This window comes from Oncorhynchus nerka, linkage group LG24 (assembly GCF_034236695.1).
Source record: "Oncorhynchus nerka isolate Pitt River linkage group LG24, Oner_Uvic_2.0, whole genome shotgun sequence".
Classification (NCBI taxonomy): Eukaryota; Metazoa; Chordata; class Actinopteri; order Salmoniformes; family Salmonidae; genus Oncorhynchus; species Oncorhynchus nerka.
Genome location: NC_088419.1, coordinates 84038388 through 84061146, shown reverse-complemented (window position 1 = coordinate 84061146; position 22759 = coordinate 84038388). Strand labels below are relative to the sequence as shown.

The 22759-nt window shown below is 50.7% G+C and overlaps 1 protein-coding gene across 1 annotated transcript in view; it reads right to left on the bottom strand.

The window, feature by feature from the left end:
- kank4 (KN motif and ankyrin repeat domains 4) overlaps positions 1 to 22759 on the bottom strand; it is a 273369-nt gene that overhangs the window by 50809 nt on the left and 199801 nt on the right. Inside the window, exon 6 of the mRNA XM_065009219.1 lies at positions 13182 to 13278. Coding sequence (XP_064865291.1) covers positions 13182 to 13278 — 97 coding nt within the window. The remainder of the gene's footprint in view (positions 1 to 13181; positions 13279 to 22759) is intronic.

Genomic DNA, 22759 nt, shown 5'->3' with positions numbered 1-22759 from the left:
ATACAGGATACCAGGGTGGTAGGGCTTACAGTATACAGGATACCAGGGTGGTAGGGCTTACAGTATACAGGCAGTATACAGGATACCAGGGTGGTAGGGCTTACAGTATACAGGATACCAGGGTGGTAGGGCTTACAGTATACAGGATACCAGGGTGGTAGGGCTTTACAGGATACCAGGGTGATACACCAGGGTGGGCTTACAGTATACAGGATACCAGGGTGGTAGGATACCAGGGTGGTAGGGCTTACAGTATACAGGATACCAGGGTGGATACCAGGGTGCTAGGGCTTACAGTATACAGGATACCAGGGTGGTAGGGCTTACAGTATACAGGGTATACAGGATACCTAGGGCTTACAGTATACAGGATACCAGGGTGCTAGGCTTACAGTATACAGGATACCAGGGTGCTAGGGCTTACAGTATACAGGATACCAGGGTGCTAGGGCTTACAGTATACAGGATACCAGGGTGGTAGGGCTTACAGTATACAGGATACCAGGGTGCTACCAGGGGCTAGGGCTTACAGTATACAGGATACCAGGGTGCTAGGGCTTACAGTATACAGGATACCAGGGTGCTAGGGCTTACAGTATACAGGATACCAGGGTGGTAGGGCTTACAGTATACAGGATACCAGGGTGCTAGGGCTTACAGTATACAGGATACCAGGGTGCTAGGGCTTACAGTATACAGGATACCAGGGTGCTAGGGCTTACAGTATACAGGATACCAGGGTGCTAGGGCTTACAGTATACAGGATACCAGGGTGGTAGGGCTTACAGTATACAGGATACCAGGGTGCTAGGGCTTACAGTATACAGGATACCAGGGTGGGTGCAGGATACCAGGGCTTACAGTATACAGGATACCAGGGTGCTAGGGCTTACAGTATACAGGATACCAGGGTGGTAGGGCTTACAGTATACAGGATACCAGGGTGCTAGGGCTTACAGTATACAGGATACCAGGGTGCTAGGGCTTACAGTATACAGGATACCAGGGTGCTAGGGCTTACAGTATACAGGATACCAGGGTGGTAGGGCTTACAGTATACAGGATACCAGGGTGCTAGGCTTACAGTATACAGGATACCAGGGTGCTAGGGCTTACAGTATACAGGATACCAGGGTGGATACCAGGGTGGTAGGGCTTACAGTATACAGGATACCAGGGTGGTAGGGCTTACAGTATACAGGATACCAGGGTGCTAGGGCTTACAGTATACAGGATACCAGGGTGCTAGGGGTGCTAGGGCTTACAGTATACAGGATACCAGGGTGGTAGGGCTTAGTATACAGGATACCAGGGTGCTAGGGCTTACAGTATACAGGATACCAGGCTTACAGTATACAGGATACCAGGGTGGTAGGGCTTACAGTATACAGGATACCAGGGTGCTAGGCTTACAGTATACAGTATACAGGATACCAGGGTGCTAGGGCTTACAGTATACAGGATACCAGGGTGCTAGGGCTTACAGTATACAGGATACCAGGGTGCTAGGGCTTACAGTATACAGGATACCAGGGTGCTAGGGCTTACAGTATACAGGATACCAGGGTGCTAGGGCTTACAGTATACAGGATACCAGGGTGGTAGGGCTTACAGTATACAGGATACCAGGGTGGTAGGGCTTACAGTATACAGGATACCAGGGTGCTAGGGCTTACAGTATACAGGATACCAGGGTGCTAGGGCTTACAGTATACAGGATACCAGGGTGCTAGGGCTTACAGTATACAGGATACCATACAGGTGCTAGGGCTTACAGTATACAGGATACCAGGGTGGTAGGGCTTACAGTATACAGTATACAGGATACCAGGGTGCTAGGGCTTACAGTATACAGGATACCAGGGTGTAGGGCTTACAGTATACAGGATACCAGGGTGCTAGGGCTTACAGTATATACAGGGTGGATACAGTATACAGGATACCAGGGTGGTAGGGCTTACAGTATACAGGATACCAGGGTGGTAGGGCTTACAGTATACAGGATACCAGGGTACAGGCTTACAGTATACAGGATACCAGGGTGGTAGGGCTTACAGTATACAGGATACCAGGGTGCTAGGGCTTACAGTATACAGGATACCAGGGTGCTAGGGCTTACAGTATACAGGATACCAGGGTGGTAGGGCTTACAGTATACAGGATAGGGCTTACAGTATACAGGATACCAGGGTGCTAGGGCTTACAGTATACAGGATAGGGGGCTTACAGTATACAGGATTACAGTATACAGGATACCAGGGTGGTAGGGCTTACAGTATACAGGATACCAGGGTGCTAGGGCTTACAGTATACAGGATACCAGGGTGCTAGGGCTTACAGTATACAGGATACCCAGGGTGTATAGGGCTTACAGTATACAGGATACCAGGGTGCTAGGGCTTACAGTATACAGGATACCAGGGTGCTAGGGCTTACAGTATACAGGATACCAGGGGTGGTAGGGCTTACAGTATACAGGATACCAGGGTGGTAGGGCTTACAGTATACAGGATACCAGGGTGGTAGGGCTTACAGGTGTATACAGGATACCAGGGTGCTAGGGCTTACAGTATACAGGATACCAGGGTGGTAGGGCTTACAGTATACAGGATACCAGGGTGGTAGGGCTTACAGTATACAGGATACCAGGATACCAGGGTGCTAGGGCTTACAGTATACAGGATACCAGGGTGCTAGGGCTTACAGTATACAGGATACCAGGGTGCTAGGGCTTACAGTATACAGGATACCAGGGTGCTAGGCTTACAGTATACAGGATACCAGGGTGGTAGGGCTTACAGTATACAGGATACCAGGGTGTAGGGCTTACAGTATACAGGATACCAGGGTGGTAGGGCTTACAGTATACAGGATACCAGGGTGCTAGGGCTTACAGTATACAGGATACCAGGGTGGTAGGTGGTAGCTTACAGTATACAGGCTACCACTTACAGTATACAGGATACCAGGGTGCTAGGGCTTACAGTATACAGGATACCAGGGTGGTAGGGCTTACAGTATACAGGATACCAGGGTGCTAGGGCTTACAGTATACAGGATACCAGGGTGGTAGGGCTTACAGTATACAGGATACCAGGGTGCTAGGGCAGTATACAGGATACCAGTAGGGCTTACAGTATACAGGATACCAGGGTGGTAGGGCTTACAGTATACAGGATACCAGGGTGCTAGGGCTTACAGTATACAGGATACCAGGGTGCTAGGGCTTACAGTATACAGGATACCAGGGTGCTAGGGCTTACATTATACAGGATACCAGGGTGCTATACCAGGGGTGCTAGGGCTTACAGTATACAGGATACCAGGGTGCTAGGGCTTACAGTATACAGGATACCAGGGTGCTAGGGCTTACAGTATACAGGATACCAGGGTGCTAGGGCTTACAGTACAGGATACCACAGGGCTTACAGATACCAGGGTGTAGGGCTTACAGTATACAGGATACCAGGGTGCTAGGGCTTACAGTATACAGGATACCAGGGTGCTAGGGCTTACAGTATACAGGATACCAGGGTGCTAGGGCTTACAGTATACAGGATACCAGGGTGCTAGGGCTTACAGTATACAGGATACCAGGGTGGTAGGGCTTACAGTATACAGTATACAGGATACCAGGGTGGTAGGGCTTACAGTATACAGGATACCAGGGTGCTAGGGCTTACAGTATACAGGATACCAGGGTGGTAGGGCTTACAGTATACAGGATACCAGGGTGCTAGGGCGTACAGTATACAGGATACCAGGGTGGTTGGGCTTACAGTATACAGGATACCAGGGTGGTAGGGCTTACAGTATACAGGATACCAGGGTGCTAGGGCTTACAGTATACAGGATACCAGGGTGGTAGGGCTTACAGTACAGGATACAGGATACCAGGGTGCTAGGGCTTACAGTATACAGGATACCAGGGTGGTAGGGCTTACAGTATACAGGATACCAGGGTGGTAGGGGCTTACAGTATACAGGATACCAGGGTGCTAGGGCTTACAGTATACAGGATACCAGGGTGCTAGGGCTTACAGTATACAGGATACCAGGGTGGTAGGGCTTACAGGTATACAGGATACCAGGGGTGGTAGGGCTTACAGTATACAGGATACCAGGGTGCTAGGGCTTACAGTATACAGGATACCAGGGTGCTAGGGCTTACAGTATACAGGATACCAGGGTGCTAGGGCTTACAGTATACAGGATACCAGGGTGCTAGGGCTTACAGTATACAGGATACCAGGGTGCTAGGGCTTACAGTATACAGGATACCAGGGTGCTAGGGCTTACAGTATACAGGATACCAGGGTGGTAGGGCTTACAGTATACAGGATACCAGGGTACCAGGGTGCTAGGGCTTACAGTATACAGGATACCAGGGTGCTAGGGCTTACAGTATACAGGATACCAGGGTGGCTTACAGTATACAGGATACCAGGGTGGTAGGGCTTACAGTATACAGGATACCAGGGTGCTAGGGCTTACAGTATACAGGATACCAGGGTGCTAGGGCTTACAGTATACAGGATACCAGGATACCAGGGTGGTAGGGCTATACAGGATACCAGGGTACAGGATACCAGGGTGCTAGGGCTTACAGTATACAGGATACCAGGGTGCTAGGGCTTACAGTATACAGGATACCAGGGTGCTAGGGCTTACAGTATACAGGATACCAGGGTGGTAGGGCTTACAGTATACAGGATACCAGGGTGCTAGGGCTTACAGTATACAGGATACCAGGGTGCTAGGGCTTACAGTATACAGGATACCAGGGGTAGGGCTTACAGTATACAGGATACCAGGGTGGTACAGTATACAGGATACCAGGGTGGTAGGGCTTACAGTATACAGGATACCAGGGTGCTAGGGCTTACAGTATACAGGATACCAGGGTGCTAGGGCTTACAGTATACAGGATACCAGGGTGGTAGGGCTTACAGTATACAGGATACCAGGGTGCTACAGGGCTTACAGGATACCAGGGTGCTAGGGCTTACAGTATACAGGATACCAGGGTGCTAGGGCTTACAGTATACAGGATACCAGGGTGGTAGGGCTTACAGTATACAGGATACCAGGGTACAGTATACAGGGCTTACAGTATACAGGATACCAGGGTGCTAGGGCTTACAGGACAGTATACCAGGGTGCTAGGGCTTACAGTATACAGGATACCAGGGTGCTAGGGCTTACAGTATACAGGATACCAGGGTGCTAGGGCTTACAGTATACAGGATACCAGGGTGCTAGGGCTTACAGTATACAGGATACCAGGGTGCTAGGGCTTACAGTATACAGGATACCAGGGTGCTAGGGCTTACAGTATACAGGATACCAGGGTGCTTACAGTATAGGGCTTACAGTATACAGGATACCAGGGTGCTAGGGCTTACAGTATACAGGATACCAGGGTGCTAGGGCTTACAGTATACAGGATACCAGGGTGCTAGGGCTTACAGTATACAGGATACCAGGGTGATACCAGGATGCTAGGGCTTACAGTATACCAGGGTGCTAGGGCTTACAGTATACAGGATACCAGGGTGCTAGGGCTTACAGTAGTATACAGGATACCAGGATACCAGGGTGCTAGGGCTTACAGTATACAGGATACCAGGGTGCTAGGGCTTACAGTATACAGGATACCAGGGTGCTAGGGCTTACAGTATACAGGATACCAGGGTGCTAGGGCTTACAGTATACAGGATACCAGGGTGCTAGGGCTTACAGTATACAGGATACCAGGGTGGTAGGGCTTACAGTATACAGGATACCAGGGTGCTAGGGCTTACAGTATACAGGATACCAGGGTGGTAGGGCTTACAGTATACAGGATACCAGGGTGGTAGGGCTTACAGTATACAGGATACCAGGGTGCTAGGGCTTACAGTATACAGGATACCAGGGTGCTAGGGCTTACAGTATACAGGATACCAGGGTGGTAGGGCTTACAGTATACAGGATACCAGGGTGCTAGGGCTTACAGTATACAGGATACCAGCTAGGGCTTACAGTATGATACCAGGGTGCTAGGGCTTACAGTATACAGGATACCAGGGTGCTAGGCTTACAGTATACAGGATACCAGGGGTAGGGCTTACAGTATACAGGATACCATAGGGCCAGTATACAGGATACCAGGGTGCTAGGGCTTACAGTATACAGGATACCAGGGTGCTTACAGTATACAGGATACCAGGGTGCTAGGGCTTACAGTATACAGGATACCAGGGTGCTAGGGCTTACAGTATACAGGATACCAGGGTGGTGCTAGGGGCTATACAGGATACCAGGGTGCTAGGGCTTACAGTATACAGGATACCAGGGTGCTAGGGCTTACAGTATACAGGATACCAGGGTGCTAGGGCTTACAGTATACAGGATACCAGGGTACAGGATACCAGGGGCTTACAGTATACAGGATACCAGGGTGCTAGGGCTTACAGTATACAGGATACCAGGGTGCTAGGGCTTACAGTATACAGGATACCAGGGTGGTAGGGCTTACAGTATACAGGATACCAGGGTGCTAGGGCTTACAGTATACAGGATACCAGGGTGCTAGGCTTACAGTATACAGGATACCAGGGTGGTAGGGCTTACAGTATACAGGATACCAGGGTGCTAGGGCTTACAGTATACAGGATACCAGGGTGGTAGGGCTTACAGTATACAGGATACCAGGGTGCTAGGGCTTACAGTATACAGGATACCAGGGTGCTAGGGCTTACAGTATACAGGATATACCAGGGGTGAGTATACAGGATACCAGGGTCTAGGGCTTACAGTATACAGGATACCAGGGTGGTAGGGCTTACAGTATACAGGATACCAGGGTGGTAGGGCTTACATTATACAGTACAGTATACAGGATACCAGGGTGGTAGGGCTTACAGTATACAGGATACCAGGGTGCTAGGGCTTACATCAGGATACAGACCATACAGGATACCAGGGTGGTAGGGCTTACAGTATACAGGATACCACCCTGGCTTACATACAGGATACCACCCTTTACAGGATTAACCAGACCATCCCAAAACTGGTAGGGCTTACAGTATACATGGATACCAGTGGTAGGCACTTACAGTATACAGGATACCAACAATGGGTAACCAGACCTAGGTGCAGATATTACAGTACCCCTTGAAATTGAAAATAACACTGCATACAGGATACCAGGGTGCTAGGGCTTACAGTATACAGGATTACCAGGGGCATGGGCTATATTAACAGACCATACAGGATACCAGGGTCTCCTGGCATGGGCTATATTAACAGTATACAGGATACCAGGGTGGTAGGGCTTACAGTATACAGGATACCAGGGTGCTAGGGCTTACAGACCATACAGGATACCACCAGACCATCTCCTGGCATGGGCTTACAGTAACCAGGATCCAGGGTGCTAGGGCTTACAGTAATACCATACAGTATACAGATACCTGGCATAGGGCTTACAGTATACCAGGATACCAGGGTGCTAGGGCTTACAGTATACAGGATACCAGGGTGCTATATACAGTATACAGGATACCAGGGTGTAGGGCTTACAGTATACAGGATACCAGGGTGGCATGGGCTACATTAACAGACCATACAGGATACCAGGACCATCTCCTATGGAGCTACAGTATACAGACCATACCAGGGGTGTAGGGCTCCTACATGGAGCTATAGGAACCAGGGTGGTAGGGCTATATTAACCAGACCATCTCCTGGCATGGTACAGTATACAGGACCCTGGCATGGTAGGGCTATATTAACCAGACCATCCCCTGGCATGGGCTTACAGAGTATACAGGGTGCTATCCCCTGGCATACCAGGGTGGTATGGCTTATATTAACAGGATCTCCTGGCAGGGTATATTAGGGCTGGCATACAGACCATACTGGATACCAGGGTATTAGGGCATTCCTGGCAGTATACAGGATACCAGACCATCCCCTGGCATACAGTATGGCACAGGATAACCAGACCATCCCCTGGCATTACAGTAACAGGATACCATCTCCTGGGGTGGTAGGGCCTGGCACAGTGCTATATTACCAGACCATGGAGCTATATTAACACAGACCATCCCCTGGCAGGGCAGACCATCTCCTGGCATTACAGTATACAGACCATCCCTAGGGCTTACACTATATTAACCAGGCATGCTATAGGGCATCTCCTGGCAGCTATATTAACCAGACCATCTCCTGGCATGGTGCTATATTAACCAGACCATCCCCTGGTGATTAACCAGACCATCCCCTGGGGCTTATAGTAACAGGACCATCCCCTGGCATGGTGCTAGGGCTTACAGTATATATTACACAGACCATCCCCTGGCATAGGGCTTACATTAACAGACCACCAGGGGCTGGGCTTATATTAACAGACCATACCTGGCATGGTGCTATATTAACACAGACCATCCCTGGCATGGTGCTATATTACAGACCATACTGGCAGGGTGCTATATTAGGACCATCCCCTGGCAGCTATATTAACAGACCATACCAGGGTGCAGACCATTACAGAGCTATATACAGGACCATCCCTGGCATAGGGCTTACAGTATACAGACCATCCAGGGTGCATTAGGGCTGGCACAGTGCTATATTAACAGACCATACCAGGGTGCATAGGGCTATATTAACAGACCATCCCATGGAGCTATATTGCAGACCATCCTGGCATGGTGCTATATTAATACAGACCATCCCCTGGCATGGGCTTATAGTATACAGACCATCCCCAGGGTGCTATATACAGTAACAGACCATCTCCTGGCATGGTGCTTACAGTATACAGGATAACCAGGGTGCTATGGCTTACAGTATACAGGATACCAGGGTGGTAGGGCTTACAGACCATATCCTGGATACCATGGTGCTATATTAAGTATACAGACCATACCAGGGTGCTATACAGTATACAGACCATGCTGGCACAGTATAACAGATACCATGGTGCCTTACACAGTATACAGGCAGGCTATAGGGCTTACAATACAGACCATCCCCTGGCATGGTGCTACAGTAACAGACCATACCAGGCATGGTGCTAGGGCTTAACCAGACCATCCCAGGGCATGGGCTATATTAACCAGACCATCCCCTGGCATGGTGCTATAGGGCAGACCATCTCCTGGCATACCAGGGTTAACCAGACCATCTCCTGGCACGGTGCTATATTAACCAGACCATCTCCTGGCATGGAGCTATATTAACCAGACCATCCCCTGGCATGGTGCAATATTAACACAGACCATCCCCTGGCATGGAGCTATATTAACACAGACCATCCCCTGGCATGGCACAGTGCTATATTAACACAGACCATCCCCTGGCATGGAGCTATATTAACACAGACCATCCCCTGGCATGGCACAGTGCTATATTAACACAGACCATCCCCTGGGCACAGTGCTATATTAACACAGACCATCCCCTGGCATGGCACAGTGCTATATTAACACAGACCATCCCCTGGTGCTATATTAACAGTGCTTAACACAGACCATCCCCTGGCAGTGCTATATTAACACAGACCATCCCCTGGGCACAGTGCTATATTAACACAGACCATCCCCTGGGCACAGTGCTATATTAACACAGACCATCCCCTGGCATGGCACAGTGCTATATTAACACAGACCATCCCCTGGGCACAGTGCTATATTAACACAGACCATCCCCTGGGCACAGTGCTATATTAACACAGACCATCCCCTGGCATGGCACAGTGCTATATTAACACAGACCATCCCCTGGCATGGCACAGTGCTATATTAACACAGACCATCCCCTGGGCACAGTGCTATATTAACACAGACCATCCCCTGGCATGGCACAGTGCTATATTAACACAGACCATCCCCTGGCATGGCACAGTGCTATATTAACACAGACCATCCCCTGGGCACAGTGCTATATTAACACAGACCATTCCCTGACATGGCACAGTGCTATATTAACACAGACCATCCCCTGGCATGGCACAGTGCTATATTAACACAGACCATCCCCTGGGCACAGTGCTATATTAACACAGACCATTCCCTGACATGGCACAGTGCTATAAGAGCACACTACCCCTATGTCAAGAGAGAAGGTATTGGCCCAGGGTGTAAACTCAGAATACTAGACTAGAAAATGCAACAACCTCTGTCAACATGTACAAGTCTGGAACAGTAATGGTGCAGGGCAAACTCATGCAGTTTTACGGGATCAAGAGAGAGAGAGAGAGAGAGAGAGAGAGAGAGAGAGAGAGAGAGAGAGAGAGAGAGAGAGAGAGAGAGAGAGATAGAGAGAGAGAGCAGAGCAGGAAAAGCCTCCTCCCCCATCCTGAGTGAGTCTGATCACACCTTATACTCAAACTGTCCTGCATACGAGCAGCCCCAAGAGGAGAGTCAGCCCCCCAGCCCTGAGCAGACCCAGGTCCACAACTGCTCTGCTCCTCCATTGTTGAGAGAGAGAAATTCACCAAGCTGAAGAGAGAGATGGTGGAGATCAGATAGCTAGTCCACACACTCCAGACAGAACGGACCCACAAAACAGAGCAGAACAGCAACACCCCCCCAACAAGACCCGGAGGGCAGAAGGTGGAGCTGGACGGCTGTCTGAGAGAGCTCGCTGCTCTGCGGACTGAGGTGAGAGAACTTAAAGAGGAGAGAGAGGAACACATGTCACAGGTAACAGTAGTGAAGGAGAAGAGAGGGGAACACATCACAGCTAACAGCAGTGAAGGAGGAGGGAGAGGAACACATCACAGCTAACAGCAGTGAAGGAGGAGGGAGAGGGACACATCACAGCTAACAGCAGTGAAGGAGGAGGGAGAGGTACACATCACAGCTAACAGCAGTGAAGGAGGAGGGAGAGGAACACATCACAGCTAACAGCAGTGAAGGTTAAGAGAGGGGAACACATCACAGCTAACAGCAGTGAAGGAGGAGGGAGAGGAACACATCACAGCTAACAGCAGTGAAGGAGGAGGGAGAGGAACACATCACAGCTAACAGCAGTGAAGGAGGAGGGAGAGGACACATCACAGCTAACAGCAGTGAAGGAGGAGGGAGAGGAACACATCACAGCTAACAGCAGTGAAGGAGGAGGGAGAGGTACACATCACAGCTAACAGCAGTGGAGGATAAGAGAGGGGAACACATCACAGCTAACAGCAGTGAAGGAGGAGGGAGAGGAACACATCACAGCTAACAGCAGTGAAGGAGGAGGGAGAGGAACACATCACAGCTAACAGCAGTGAAGGAGGAGGGAGAGGAACACATCACAGCTAACAGCAGTGAAGGAGGAGGGAGAGGAACACATCACAGCTAACAGCAGTGAAGGAGAAGAGAGGGGAACACATCACAGCTAACAGCAGTGAAGGAGGAGGGAGAGGAACACATCACAGCTAACAGCAGTGAAGGAGGAGGGAGAGGAGCACATGCAACAGCTAACAGCAGTGAAGGAGGAGAGAGAGGAACACATGTCACAGCTAACAGCAGTGAAGGACGAGGGAGGGGAACACATGGAACAGCTAACAGCAGTGAAGGAGGAGAGAGAGGAACACATGGCAGAGCTAACAGCAGTGAAGGAGGAGGGAGAGGAACACATCACAGCTAACAGCAGTGAAGGAGGAGGGAGAGGAACACATAACAGCTAACAGCAGTGAAGGAGGAGGGAGAGGAACACATCACAGCTAACAGCAGTGAAGGAGAAGAGAGGGGAACACATCACAGCTAACAGCAGTGAAGGAAGAAGGAGAGGAACACATCACAACTAACAGCAGTGAAGGAGGAGGGAGAGGAACACATGTCACAGCTAACAGCAGTGAAGGAGGAGGGAGAGGAACACATGTCACAGCTAACAGCAGTGAAGGAGGAGGGAGAGAAACACATCAGAGCTAACAGCATTGAAGGAGGAGGGAGAGGAACACATCACAGCTAACATTAGTGAAGGAGGAGGGAGAGGAACACATCACAGCTAACAGCAGTGAAGGAGAAGAGAGGGGAACACATCACAGCTAACAGCAGTGAAGGAGGAGGGAGAGGACACATCACAGCTAACAGCAGTGAAGGAGGAGGGAGAGGAACACATCACAGCTAACAGCAGTGAAGGAAGAGGAACACATCACAGCTAACAGCAGTGAAGGAAGAGGAACACATCACAGCTAACAGCAGTGAAGGAGGAGGGAGAGGAACACATCACAGCTAACAGTAGTGAAGGAGGAGGGAGAGGAACACATCACAGCTAACAGCAGTGAAGGAAGAGGAACACATCACAGCTAACAGCAGTGAAGGAGGAGGGAGAGGAACACATCACAGCTAACAGTAGTGAAGGAGGAGGGAGAGGAACACATGGAACAGCTAACAGCAGTGAAGGAGGAGGGAGAGGAACACATGGATCAGCTAACACCAGTGAAGGAGGAGGGAGAGGAACCCATCAACCCAACAGACCCTACCCCCTCCTAACAGTCCCCCTGTCAGCTCCCCCGATAGCCCTCCTGACAACCCCCACACATCCACGAGGACATACTAAAGCCAGAGATTGTGCTCCTCATTGACTCAAATGGCAAACAACAACACAAAGAGTTATCTATCCAAAACAGAGATTTATGGATAAACCACTTATGGATAAACCACTATGATAAAAAACAAAGAACAAACAGCAAAAACACATACATGACAAATTACAAATCTTAGAATCAGCTATTAAAGACTACCAGAACCCACTTTATTATCCAATTACATTGAATGAATTACAGGATAAAATACAAACCCTCCAACCCAAAAATGCCTGTGGTGTTGATGGTATCCTAAATGAAATGATAAAATATACAGATTCCAAATGGCTATACTTAAACTCTTTAACATCATCCTCAGCTCTGGCATCAATATTGGGGCATCTTCCCCAATGGGATATGTATCAACAGAAACCTTGGGAAAATCCTCAATATCATTAACAGCATATTCGTACATTTCCTCAATGAAAACAATGTGCTGAGTAAATGTCTAATTAGATACTATAGTATAGCACTGTATTGTACAAGCCATATGCATTATGTTAAATATGGGTCTGATTAAATCAAGTAGATAATTAACATACACAGTGTAGTAGTTTGCTGTATGAGGACACACAAAGAGATCCAAATATAGAGGAGTTAAGAGAAGCATTGTTACCCTCCGTTGACTCCTACAAACTTGAGGTTCTTCTTGGCTCCTCCTCTGTTCCCCTGTTTGTCAGCAGCACCGTTCTTCTTCATGATGGATTTCAGACCTGAGGGAGGGGGGGAGAGAGAGAGAGAGAGAGAGAGAGAGAGAGAGAGAGAGAGAGAGAGAAAGAAAGAAAGAAAGAAAGAAAGAAAGAAAGAAAGAAAGAAAGAAAGAAAGAAAGAAAGAAAGAGAGAAAGAAAGAAAGAAAGAAAGAGAAAGAGGAAAGAGATGTATTTATTTATTTACTGGCCCAACAGTTACATCACCAAAAGCACAAACACAAATTCACTTCAACAGACCTAGAAATCCAGAAACGAGTCCTGCTCCTCTTCCACTGTACATAGAACCCCCCTGACACCCTACAAAATCCCCAAGACGGTTCACCAGCACCCCATATACAGTACATGCTCCAGTGTCAGCACAGCTCTGGGGTCCGTACACCCCACTCCCTGCAGTGTCAGCCGAGCCCGCACCTGCCCCAACAGCACAGCTCTGGGGTCCGTACACCCCACTCCCTGCAGTGTCAGCCGAGCCCGCACCTGCCCCAACAGCACAGCTCTGGGGTCCGTACACCCCACTCCCTCCAGTGTCAGCCGAGCCCGCACCTGCCCCAACAGCACAGCTCTGGGGTCCGTACACCCCACTCCCTGCAGTGTCAGCCGAGCCCGCACCTGCCCCAACAGCACAGCTCTGGGGTCCGTACACCCCACTCCCTCCAGTGTCAGCCGAGCCCGCACCTGCCCCAACAGCACAGCTCTGGGGTCCGTACACCCCACTCCCTGCAGTGTCAGCCGAGCCCGCACCTGCCCCAACAGCACAGCTCTGGGGTCCGTACACCCCACTCCCTCCAGTGTCAGCCGAGCCCGCACCTGCCCCAACAGCACAGCTCTGGGGTCCGTACACCCCACTCCCTGCATCTAATGTTTTCTGGTCTTCCACTTTGCCATTTTTGCCTGCCCCAACAGGTAATTTACTAGGCAGTCTCTTTGCCTGTTGGCTACGTTATACCTAGGCCTTCCAATGTATAGGTCCATAGTCAGCCCCATCTCTAGGCCTGTACACCACCCAGAACAGAAAACAACCCTACCAGCCTGGAACAAGACGAAAACAGATGCTGCACTGTCCCCCCCAAAGAACAGACACCCACTCCCTGCTGATATATAAAGGTGCGACATCTACCTGTTCGTAGCGCCCTGTGAATAATCCTCCACGCGTATCCAGTGTTGGTCACAACAAATACATCCACCAGTAACCTCTACAGCAACAACCACCGCTATTTAGACAACTTAGGCCCAACCTTGTCCACCAAACCCCTATCAGTTTATGTCCTGAAACTCTGAGATCCCCAAGAACAGCCCTAAGAAATGCATCCCTACTCTGTTCCACTGTAGTCCCCCAGGAAGACTAGCATATCCTGCTCTGTTCCACTGTAGTCCCCCAGGAAGGAAGACTAGCAGATCCTGCTCTGTTCCACTGTAGTCCCCCAGGAAGACTAGCAGATCCTGCTCTGTTCCACTGTAGTCCCCAGGAAGACTAGCAGATCCTGCTCTGTTCCACTGTAGTCCCCCAGGAAGACTAGCAGATCCTGCTCTGTTCCACTGTAGTCCCCCAGGAAGGAAGACTAGCAGATCCTGCTCTGTTCCACTGTAGTCCCCCAGGAAGACTAGCAGATCCTGCTCTGTTCCACTGTAGTCCCCCAGGAAGACTAGCAGATCCTGCTCTGTTCCACTGTAGTCCCCCAGGAAGACTAGCAGATCCTGCTCTGTTCCACTGTAGTCCCCCAGGAAGGAAGACTAGCAGATCCTGCTCTGTTCCACTGTAGTCCCCCAGGAAGGAAGACTAGCAGATCCTGCTCTGTTCCCCTGTAGTCCCCCAGGAAGGAAGACTAGCAGATCCTGCTCTGTTCCCCTGTAGTCCCCCAGGAAGGAAGACTAGCAGATCCTGCTCTGTTCCACTGTAGTCCCCCAGGAAGACTAGCAGATCCTGCTCTGTTCCCCTGTAGTCCCCCAGGAAGGAAGACTAGCAGATCCTGCTCTGTTCCACTGTAGTCCCCCAGGAGGACTAGCAGATCCTGCTCTGTTCCACTGTAGTCCCCCAGGAAGGAAGACTAGCAGATCCTGCTCCGTTCCACTGTAGTCCCCCAGGAAGGAAGACTAGCAGATCCTGCTCTGTTCCACTGTAGTCCCCCAGGAAGACTAGCAGATCCTGCTCTGTTCCACTGTAGTCCCCCAGGAAGACTAGCAGATCCTGCTCTGTTCCACTGTAGTCCCCCAGGAGGACTAGCAGATCCTGCTCTGTTCCACTGTAGTCCCCCAGGAAGACTTGCAGATCCTGCTCTGTTCCACTGTAGTCCCCCAGGAAGACTAGCAGATCCTGCTCTGTTCCCCTGTAGTCCCCCAGGAAGACTAGCAGATCCTGCTCTGTTCCACTGTAGTCCCCCAGGAGGACTAGCAGATCCTGCTCTGTTCCACTGTAGTCCCCCAGGAAGGAAGACTAGCAGATCCTGCTCTGTTCCACTGTAGTCCCCCAAGAAGACTAGCAGATCCTGCTCTGTTCCACTGTAGTCCCCCAAGAAGGAAGACTAGCAGATCCTGCTCTGTTCCACTGTAGTCCCCCAGGAGGACTAGCAGATCCTGCTCTGTTCCACTGTAGTCCCCCAGGAAGACTTGCAGATCCTGCTCTGACCCACTGTAGTCCCCCAGGAAGACTAGCAGATCCTGCTCTGTTCCCCTGTAGTCCCCCAGGAAGGAAGACTAGCAGATCCTGCTCTGTTCCCCTGTAGTCCCCCAGGAAGACTAGCAGACTGAGATGGCCGCCTCGCTTCGCGTTCCTAGGAAACTATGCAGTTTTTGTTTTTTTACGTGTTATTTCTTACATTAGTACCCCAGGTCATCTTAGGTTTCATTACATACAGTCGAGAAGAACTACTGAATATAAGATCAGCGCCAACTCACCATCAGTACGACCAAGAATATGTTTTCCGCGACGCGGATCCGGTGTTCTGCCTTACAAACAGGACAACGGAATGGATCGCATGCAGCGACCCAAGGAAACGACTCCGAAAAAGAGGGAAACGAGGCGGTGTTCTGGTCAGACTCCGAAAAAGGGCACATCGCGCACCACTCCCCAGCATTCTTCTTGCCAATGTCCAGTCTCTTGACAACAAGGTTGACGAAATCCGAGCAAGAGTAGCATTCCAGAGGGACATCAGAGACTGCAACGTTCTCTGCTTCACAGAAACATGGCTTACTGGGAAGACGCTATCCGAGGCGGTGCAGCCAACGGGTTTCTCCACGCATCGCGCCGACAGAAACAAACATCTTTCTGGTAAGAAGAGTGGCGGGGCGTATGCCTCATGACTAACGAGACATGGTGTGATGAAGGAAACATACAGGAACTCAAATCCTTCTGTTCACCTGATTTAGAATTCCTCACAATCAAATGTAGACCGCATTATCTTCCAAGAGAATTCTCCTCGATTATAATCACAGCCGTATATATCCCCCCCCAAGCAGACACATCGATGGCTCTGAACGAACTTTATTTAACTCTGTGCAAACTGGAAACCATTTATCCGGAGGCTGCATTCATTGTAGCTGGGGATTTTAACAAAGCTAATCTGAAAACAAGACTCCCTAAATTTTACCAGCATATCGATTGCGCAACCAGGGCTGGTAAAACCTTGGATCATTGTTACTCTAACTTCCGCGACGCATATAAGGCCCTGCCCCGCCCCCCTTTCGGAAAAGCTGACCACGACTCCATTTTGCTGATCCCTGCCTACAGGCAGAAACTAAAACAAGAGGCTCCCACGCTGAGGTCTGTCCAACGCTGGTCAGACCAAGCTGACTCCACACTCCAAGACTGCTTCCATCACGTGGACTGGGACATGTTTCGTATTGCGTCAGATGGAAATATTGACGAATACGCTGATTCGGTGTTTTCTGGTAATATGTCCGAATATAAACAATGCAGCTATTCCCTCCGCAAGGCTATTAAACAAGCTAAGCGTCAGTACAGAGACAAAGTGGAATCTCAATTCAATGGCTCAGACACAAGAGGCATGTGGCAGGGTCTACAGTCAATCACGGACTACAAGAAGAAACCCAGCCCAGTCACGGACCAGGATGTCTTGCTCCCAGGCAGACTAAATCACTTTTTTGCCCGCTTTGAGGACAATACAGTGCCACTGACACGGCCTGCAACGAAAACATGCGGTCTCTCCTTCACTGCAGCCGAGGTGAGTAAGACATTTAAACGTGTTAACCCTCGCAAGGCTGCAGGCCCAGACGGCATCCCCAGCCGCGCCCTCAGAGCATGCGCAGACCAGCTGGCCGGTGTGTTTACGGACATATTCAATCAATCCCTATACCAGTCTGCTGTTCCCACATGCTTCAAGAGGGCCACCATTGTTCCTGTTCCCAAGAAAGCTAAGGTAACTGAGCTAAACGACTACCGCCCCGTAGCACTCACTTCCGTCATCATGAAGTGCTTTGAGAGACTAGTCAAGGACCATATCACCTCCACCCTACCTGACACCCTAGACCCACTCCAATTTGCTTACCGCCCAAATAGGTCCACAGACGATGCAATCTCAACCACACTGCACACTGCCCTAACCCACCTGGACAAGAGGAATACCTATGTGAGAATGCTGTTCATCGACTACAGCTCGGCATTCAATACCATAGTACCCTCCAAGCTCGTCATCAAGCTCGAGACCCTGGGTCTCGACCCCGCCCTGTGCAACTGGGTACTGGACTTCCTGACGGGCCGCCCACAGGTGGTGAGGGTAGGCAACAACATCTCCTCCCCGCTGATCCTCAACACGGGGGCCCCACAAGGGTGCGTTCTGAGCCCTCTCCTGTACTCCCTGTTCACCCACGACTGCGTGGCCATGCACGCCTCCAACTCAATCATCAAGTTTGCGGACGACACAACAGTGGTAGGCTTGATTACCAACAACGACGAGACGGCCTACAGGGAGGAGGTGAGGGCCCTCGGAGTGTGGTGTCAGGAAAATAACCTCACACTCAACGTCAACAAAACTAAGGAGATGATTGTGGACTTCAGGAAACAGCAGAGGGAACACCCCTATCCACATCGATGGATCAGTAGTGGAGAGGGTAGCAAGTTTTAAGTTCCTCGGCATACACATCACAGACAAACTGAATTGGTCCACTCACACTGACAGCGTCGTGAAGAAGGCGCAGCAGCGCCTCTTCAACCTCAGGAGGCTGAAGAAATTCGGCTTGTCACCAAAAGCACTCACAAACTTCTACAGATGCACAATCGAGAGCATCCTGGCGGGCTGTATCACCGCCTGGTACGGCAACTGCTCCGCCCTCAACCGTAAGGCTCTCCAGAGGGTAGTGAGGTCTGCACAACGCATCACCGGGGGCAAACTACCTGCCCTCCAGGACACCTACACCACCCGATGTTACAGGAAGGCCATAAAGATCATCAAGGACATCAACCACCCAAACCACTGCCTGTTCACCCCGCTATCATCCAGAAGGCGAGGTCAGTACAGGTGCATCAAAGCTGGGACCGAGAGACTGAAAAACAGCTTCTATCTCAAGGCCATCAGACTGTTAAACAGCAATCACTAACATTGAGTGGCTGCTGCCAACACACTGTCATTGACACTGACCCAACTCCAGCCACTTTAATAATGGGAATTGATGGGAAATGATGTAAATATATCACTAGCCACTTTAAACAATGCTACCTTATATAATGTTACTTACCCTACACTATTCATCTCATATGCATATGTATATACTGTACTCTAGATCATCGACTGCATTCTTATGTCACTAGCCACTTTAACTATGCCACTTTGTTTACTTTGTCTACATACTCATCTCATATGTATATACTGTACTCGATACCATCTACTGTATGCTGCTCTGTACCATCACTCATTCATATATCCTTATGTACATATTCCTTATCCCCTTACACTGTGTATAAGACAGTAGTTTTGGAATTGTTAGTTAGATTACTTGTTGGTTATCACTGCATTGTCGGAACTAGAAGCACAAGCATTTCGCTACACTCGCATTAACATCTGCTAACCATGTGTATGTGACAAATAAAATGTGATTTTATTTGATTTGATCCTGCTCTGTTCCACTGTAGTCCCCCAGGAAGACTAGCAGATCCTGCTCTGTTCCACTGTAGTCCCCCAGGAGGACTAGCAGATCCTGCTCTGTTCCACTGTAGTCCCCCAGGAGGACTAGCAGATCCTGCTCTGTTCCCCTGTAGTCCCCCAGGAAGGAAGACAGCAGAAGTAGTCCCCCAGGAGACTAGCAGATCCTGCTCTGTTCCCCTGTAGCAGAGTCCCCAGGAGGACTAGCAGATCCTGCTCTGTTCCCCTGTAGTCCCCCAGGAAGGAAGACTAGCAGATCCTGCTCTGTTCCACTGTATCCCCAGGAGGACTAGCAGATCCTGCTCTGTTCCACTGTAGTCCCCCAGGAAGGAAGACTAGCAGATCATGCTCTGCTCTGTCCCCCAGGAAGACTAGCAGATCCTGCTCTGTTCCACCCCAGGAAGGAAGACTAGCAGATCCTGCTCTGTTCCACTGTAGTCCCCAGGAAGGAAGACTAGCAGATCCTGCTCTGTTCCACTGTAGTCCCCCAGGAAGACTAGCAGATCCTGCTCTGTTCCCCTGTAGTCCCCCAGGAGGACTAGCAGATCCTGCTCTGATCCTGCTCTGTTCCACTCCCCCAGGAAGTAGTCCCCCAGGAAGGAAGACTAGCAGATCCTGCTCTGTTCCCCTGTAGTCCCCCAGGAAGACTAGCAGATCCTGCTCTGTTCCACTGTAGTCCCCCAGCAGATCCTGCTCTGTTCCACTGTAGTCCCCCAGGAGGACTAGCAGATCCTGCTCTGTTCCACTGTAGTCCCCCAGGAGGACTAGCAGATCCTGCTCTGTTCCCCTGTAGTCCCCCAGGAAGGAAGACTAGCAGATCCTGCTCTGTTCCCCTGTAGTCCCCCAGGAGGACTAGCAGATCCTGCTCTGTTCCCCTGTAGTCCCCCAGGAGGACTAGCAGATCCTGCTCTGTTCCACTGTAGTCCCCCAGGAGGACTAGCAGATCCTGCTCTGTTCCACTGTAGTCCCCCAGGAGGACTAGCAGATCCTGCTCTGTTCCACTGTAGTCCCCCAGGAAGGAAGACTAGCAGATCCTGCTCTGTTCCACTGTAGTCCCCCAGGAAGGAAGACTAGCAGATCCTGCTCTGTTCCACTGTAGTCCCCCAAGAAGACTAGCAGATCCTGCTCTGTTCCACTGTAGTCCCCCAGGAAGGAAGACTAGCAGATCCTGCTACGTTCCACTGTAGTCCCCCAGGAAGGAAGACTAGCAGATCCTGCTCTGTTCCACTGTAGTCCCCCAGGAAGACTAGCAGATCCTGCTCTGTTCCACTGTAGTCCCCCAGGAAGACTAGCAGATCCTGCTCTGTTCCACTGTAGTCCCCCAGGAAGACTTGCAGATCCTGCTCTGACCCACTGTAGTCCCCCAGGAAGACTAGCAGATCCTGCTCTGTTCCACTGTAGTCCCCCAGGAAGACTAGCAGATCCTGCTCTGTTCCACTGTAGTCCCCCAGGAGTTCTAGCAGATCCTGCTCTGTTCCATTGTAGTCCCCCAGGAGGACTAGCAGATCCTGCTCTGTTCCACTGTAGTCCCCCAGGAGGACTAGCAGATCCTGCTCTGTTCCCCTGTAGTCCCCCAGGAAGGAAGACTAGCAGATCCTGCTCTGTTCCACTGTAGTCCCCCAGGAAGACTAGCAGATCCTGCTCTGTTCCACTGTAGTCCCCCAGGAAGGAAGACTAGCAGATCCTGCTCTGTTCCACTGTAGTCCCCCAGGAAGGAAGACTAGCAGATCCTGCTCTGTTCCACTGTAGTCCCCCAGGAAGACTAGCAGATCCTGCTCTGTTCCACTGTAGTCCCCCAGGAAGACTAGCAGATCCTGCTCTGTTCCCCTGTAGTCCCCCCCATCCTGCTCTGTTCCACTGTAGTCCCCAGGAAGACTAGCAGATCCTGCTCTGTTCCACTGTAGTCCCCCAGGAAGACTAGCAGTCCTGCCCACTGTAGTCCCCCAGGAAGACTAGCAGATCCTGCTCTGTTCCCCTGTAGTCCCCCAGGAAGACTAGCAGATCCTGCTCTGTTCCCCTGTAGTCCCCCAGGAGGACTAGCAGATCCTGCTCTGTTCCACTGTAGTCCCCCAGGAAGACTAGCAGATCCTGCTCTGTTCCACTGTAGTCCCCCAGGAAGACTAGCAGATCCTGCTCTGTTCCACTGTAGTCCCCCAGGAAGACTAGCAGATCCTGCTCTGTTCCACTGTAGTCCCCCAGGAGGACTAGCAGATCCTGCTCTGTTCCACTGTAGTCCCCCAGGAAGACTAGCAGATCCTGCTCTGTTCCACTGTAGTCCCCCAGGAAGACTAGCAGATCCTGCTCTGTTCCCCTGTAGTCCCCCAGGAAGGAAGACTAGCAGATCCTGCTCTGTTCCCCTGTAGTCCCCCAGGAAGACTAGCAGATCCTGCTCTGTTCCACTGTAGTCCCCCAGGAAGACTAGCAGATCCTGCTCTGTTCCACTGTAGTCCCCCAGGAGGACTAGCAGATCCTGCTCTGTTCCACTGTAGTCCCCCAGGAGGACTAGCAGATCCTGCTCTGTTCCCCTGTAGTCCCCCAGGAAGGAAGAAGATCCTGCTCTGTTCCCCTAGACTAGCAGATCCTGCTCTGTTCCACTGTTCCAGATCCTGCTCTGTTCCACTGTAGTCCCCCAGGAAGAAGACTAGCAGATCCTGCTCTGTTCCACTGTAGTCCCCCAGGAAGGAAGACTAGCAGATCCTGCTCTGTTCCACTGTAGTCCCCCAGAAGGAAGACTAGCAGAACTGTAGTCCCCCAAGAAGACTAGCAGATCCTGCTCTGTTCCACTGTAGTCCCCCAGGAAGGAAGACTAGCAGATCCTGCTCTGTTCCACTGTAGTCCCCCAGGAAGGAAGACTAGCAGATCCTGCTCTGTTCCACTGTAGTCCCCCAGGAAGACTAGCAGATCCTGCTCTGTTCCACTGTAGTCCCCCAGGAAGACTAGCAGATCCTGCTCTGTTCCACTGTAGTCCCCCAGGAAGGACTGTAGTCCCCCAGGAAGACTAGCAGATCCTGCTCTGTTCCACTGTAGTCCCCCAGGAAGACTAGCAGATCCTGCTGTTCCACTGTAGTCCCCCAGGAGTTCTAGCAGATCCTGCTCTGTTCCATTGTAGTCCCCCTAGCAGATCCTGCTCTGTTCCACTGTAGTCCCCAGGAGGACTAGCAGATCCTGCTCTGTTCCCCTGTAGTCCCCCAGGAAGGAAGACTAGCAGATCCTGCTCTGTTCCACTGTAGTCCCCCAGGAAGACTAGCAGATCCTGCTCTGTTCCACTGTAGTCCCCCAGGAAGGAAGACTAGCAGATCCTGCTCTGTTCCACTGTAGTCCCCCAGGAAGGAAGACTAGCAGATCCTGCTCTGTTCCACTGTAGTCCCCCAGGAAGACTAGCAGATCCTGC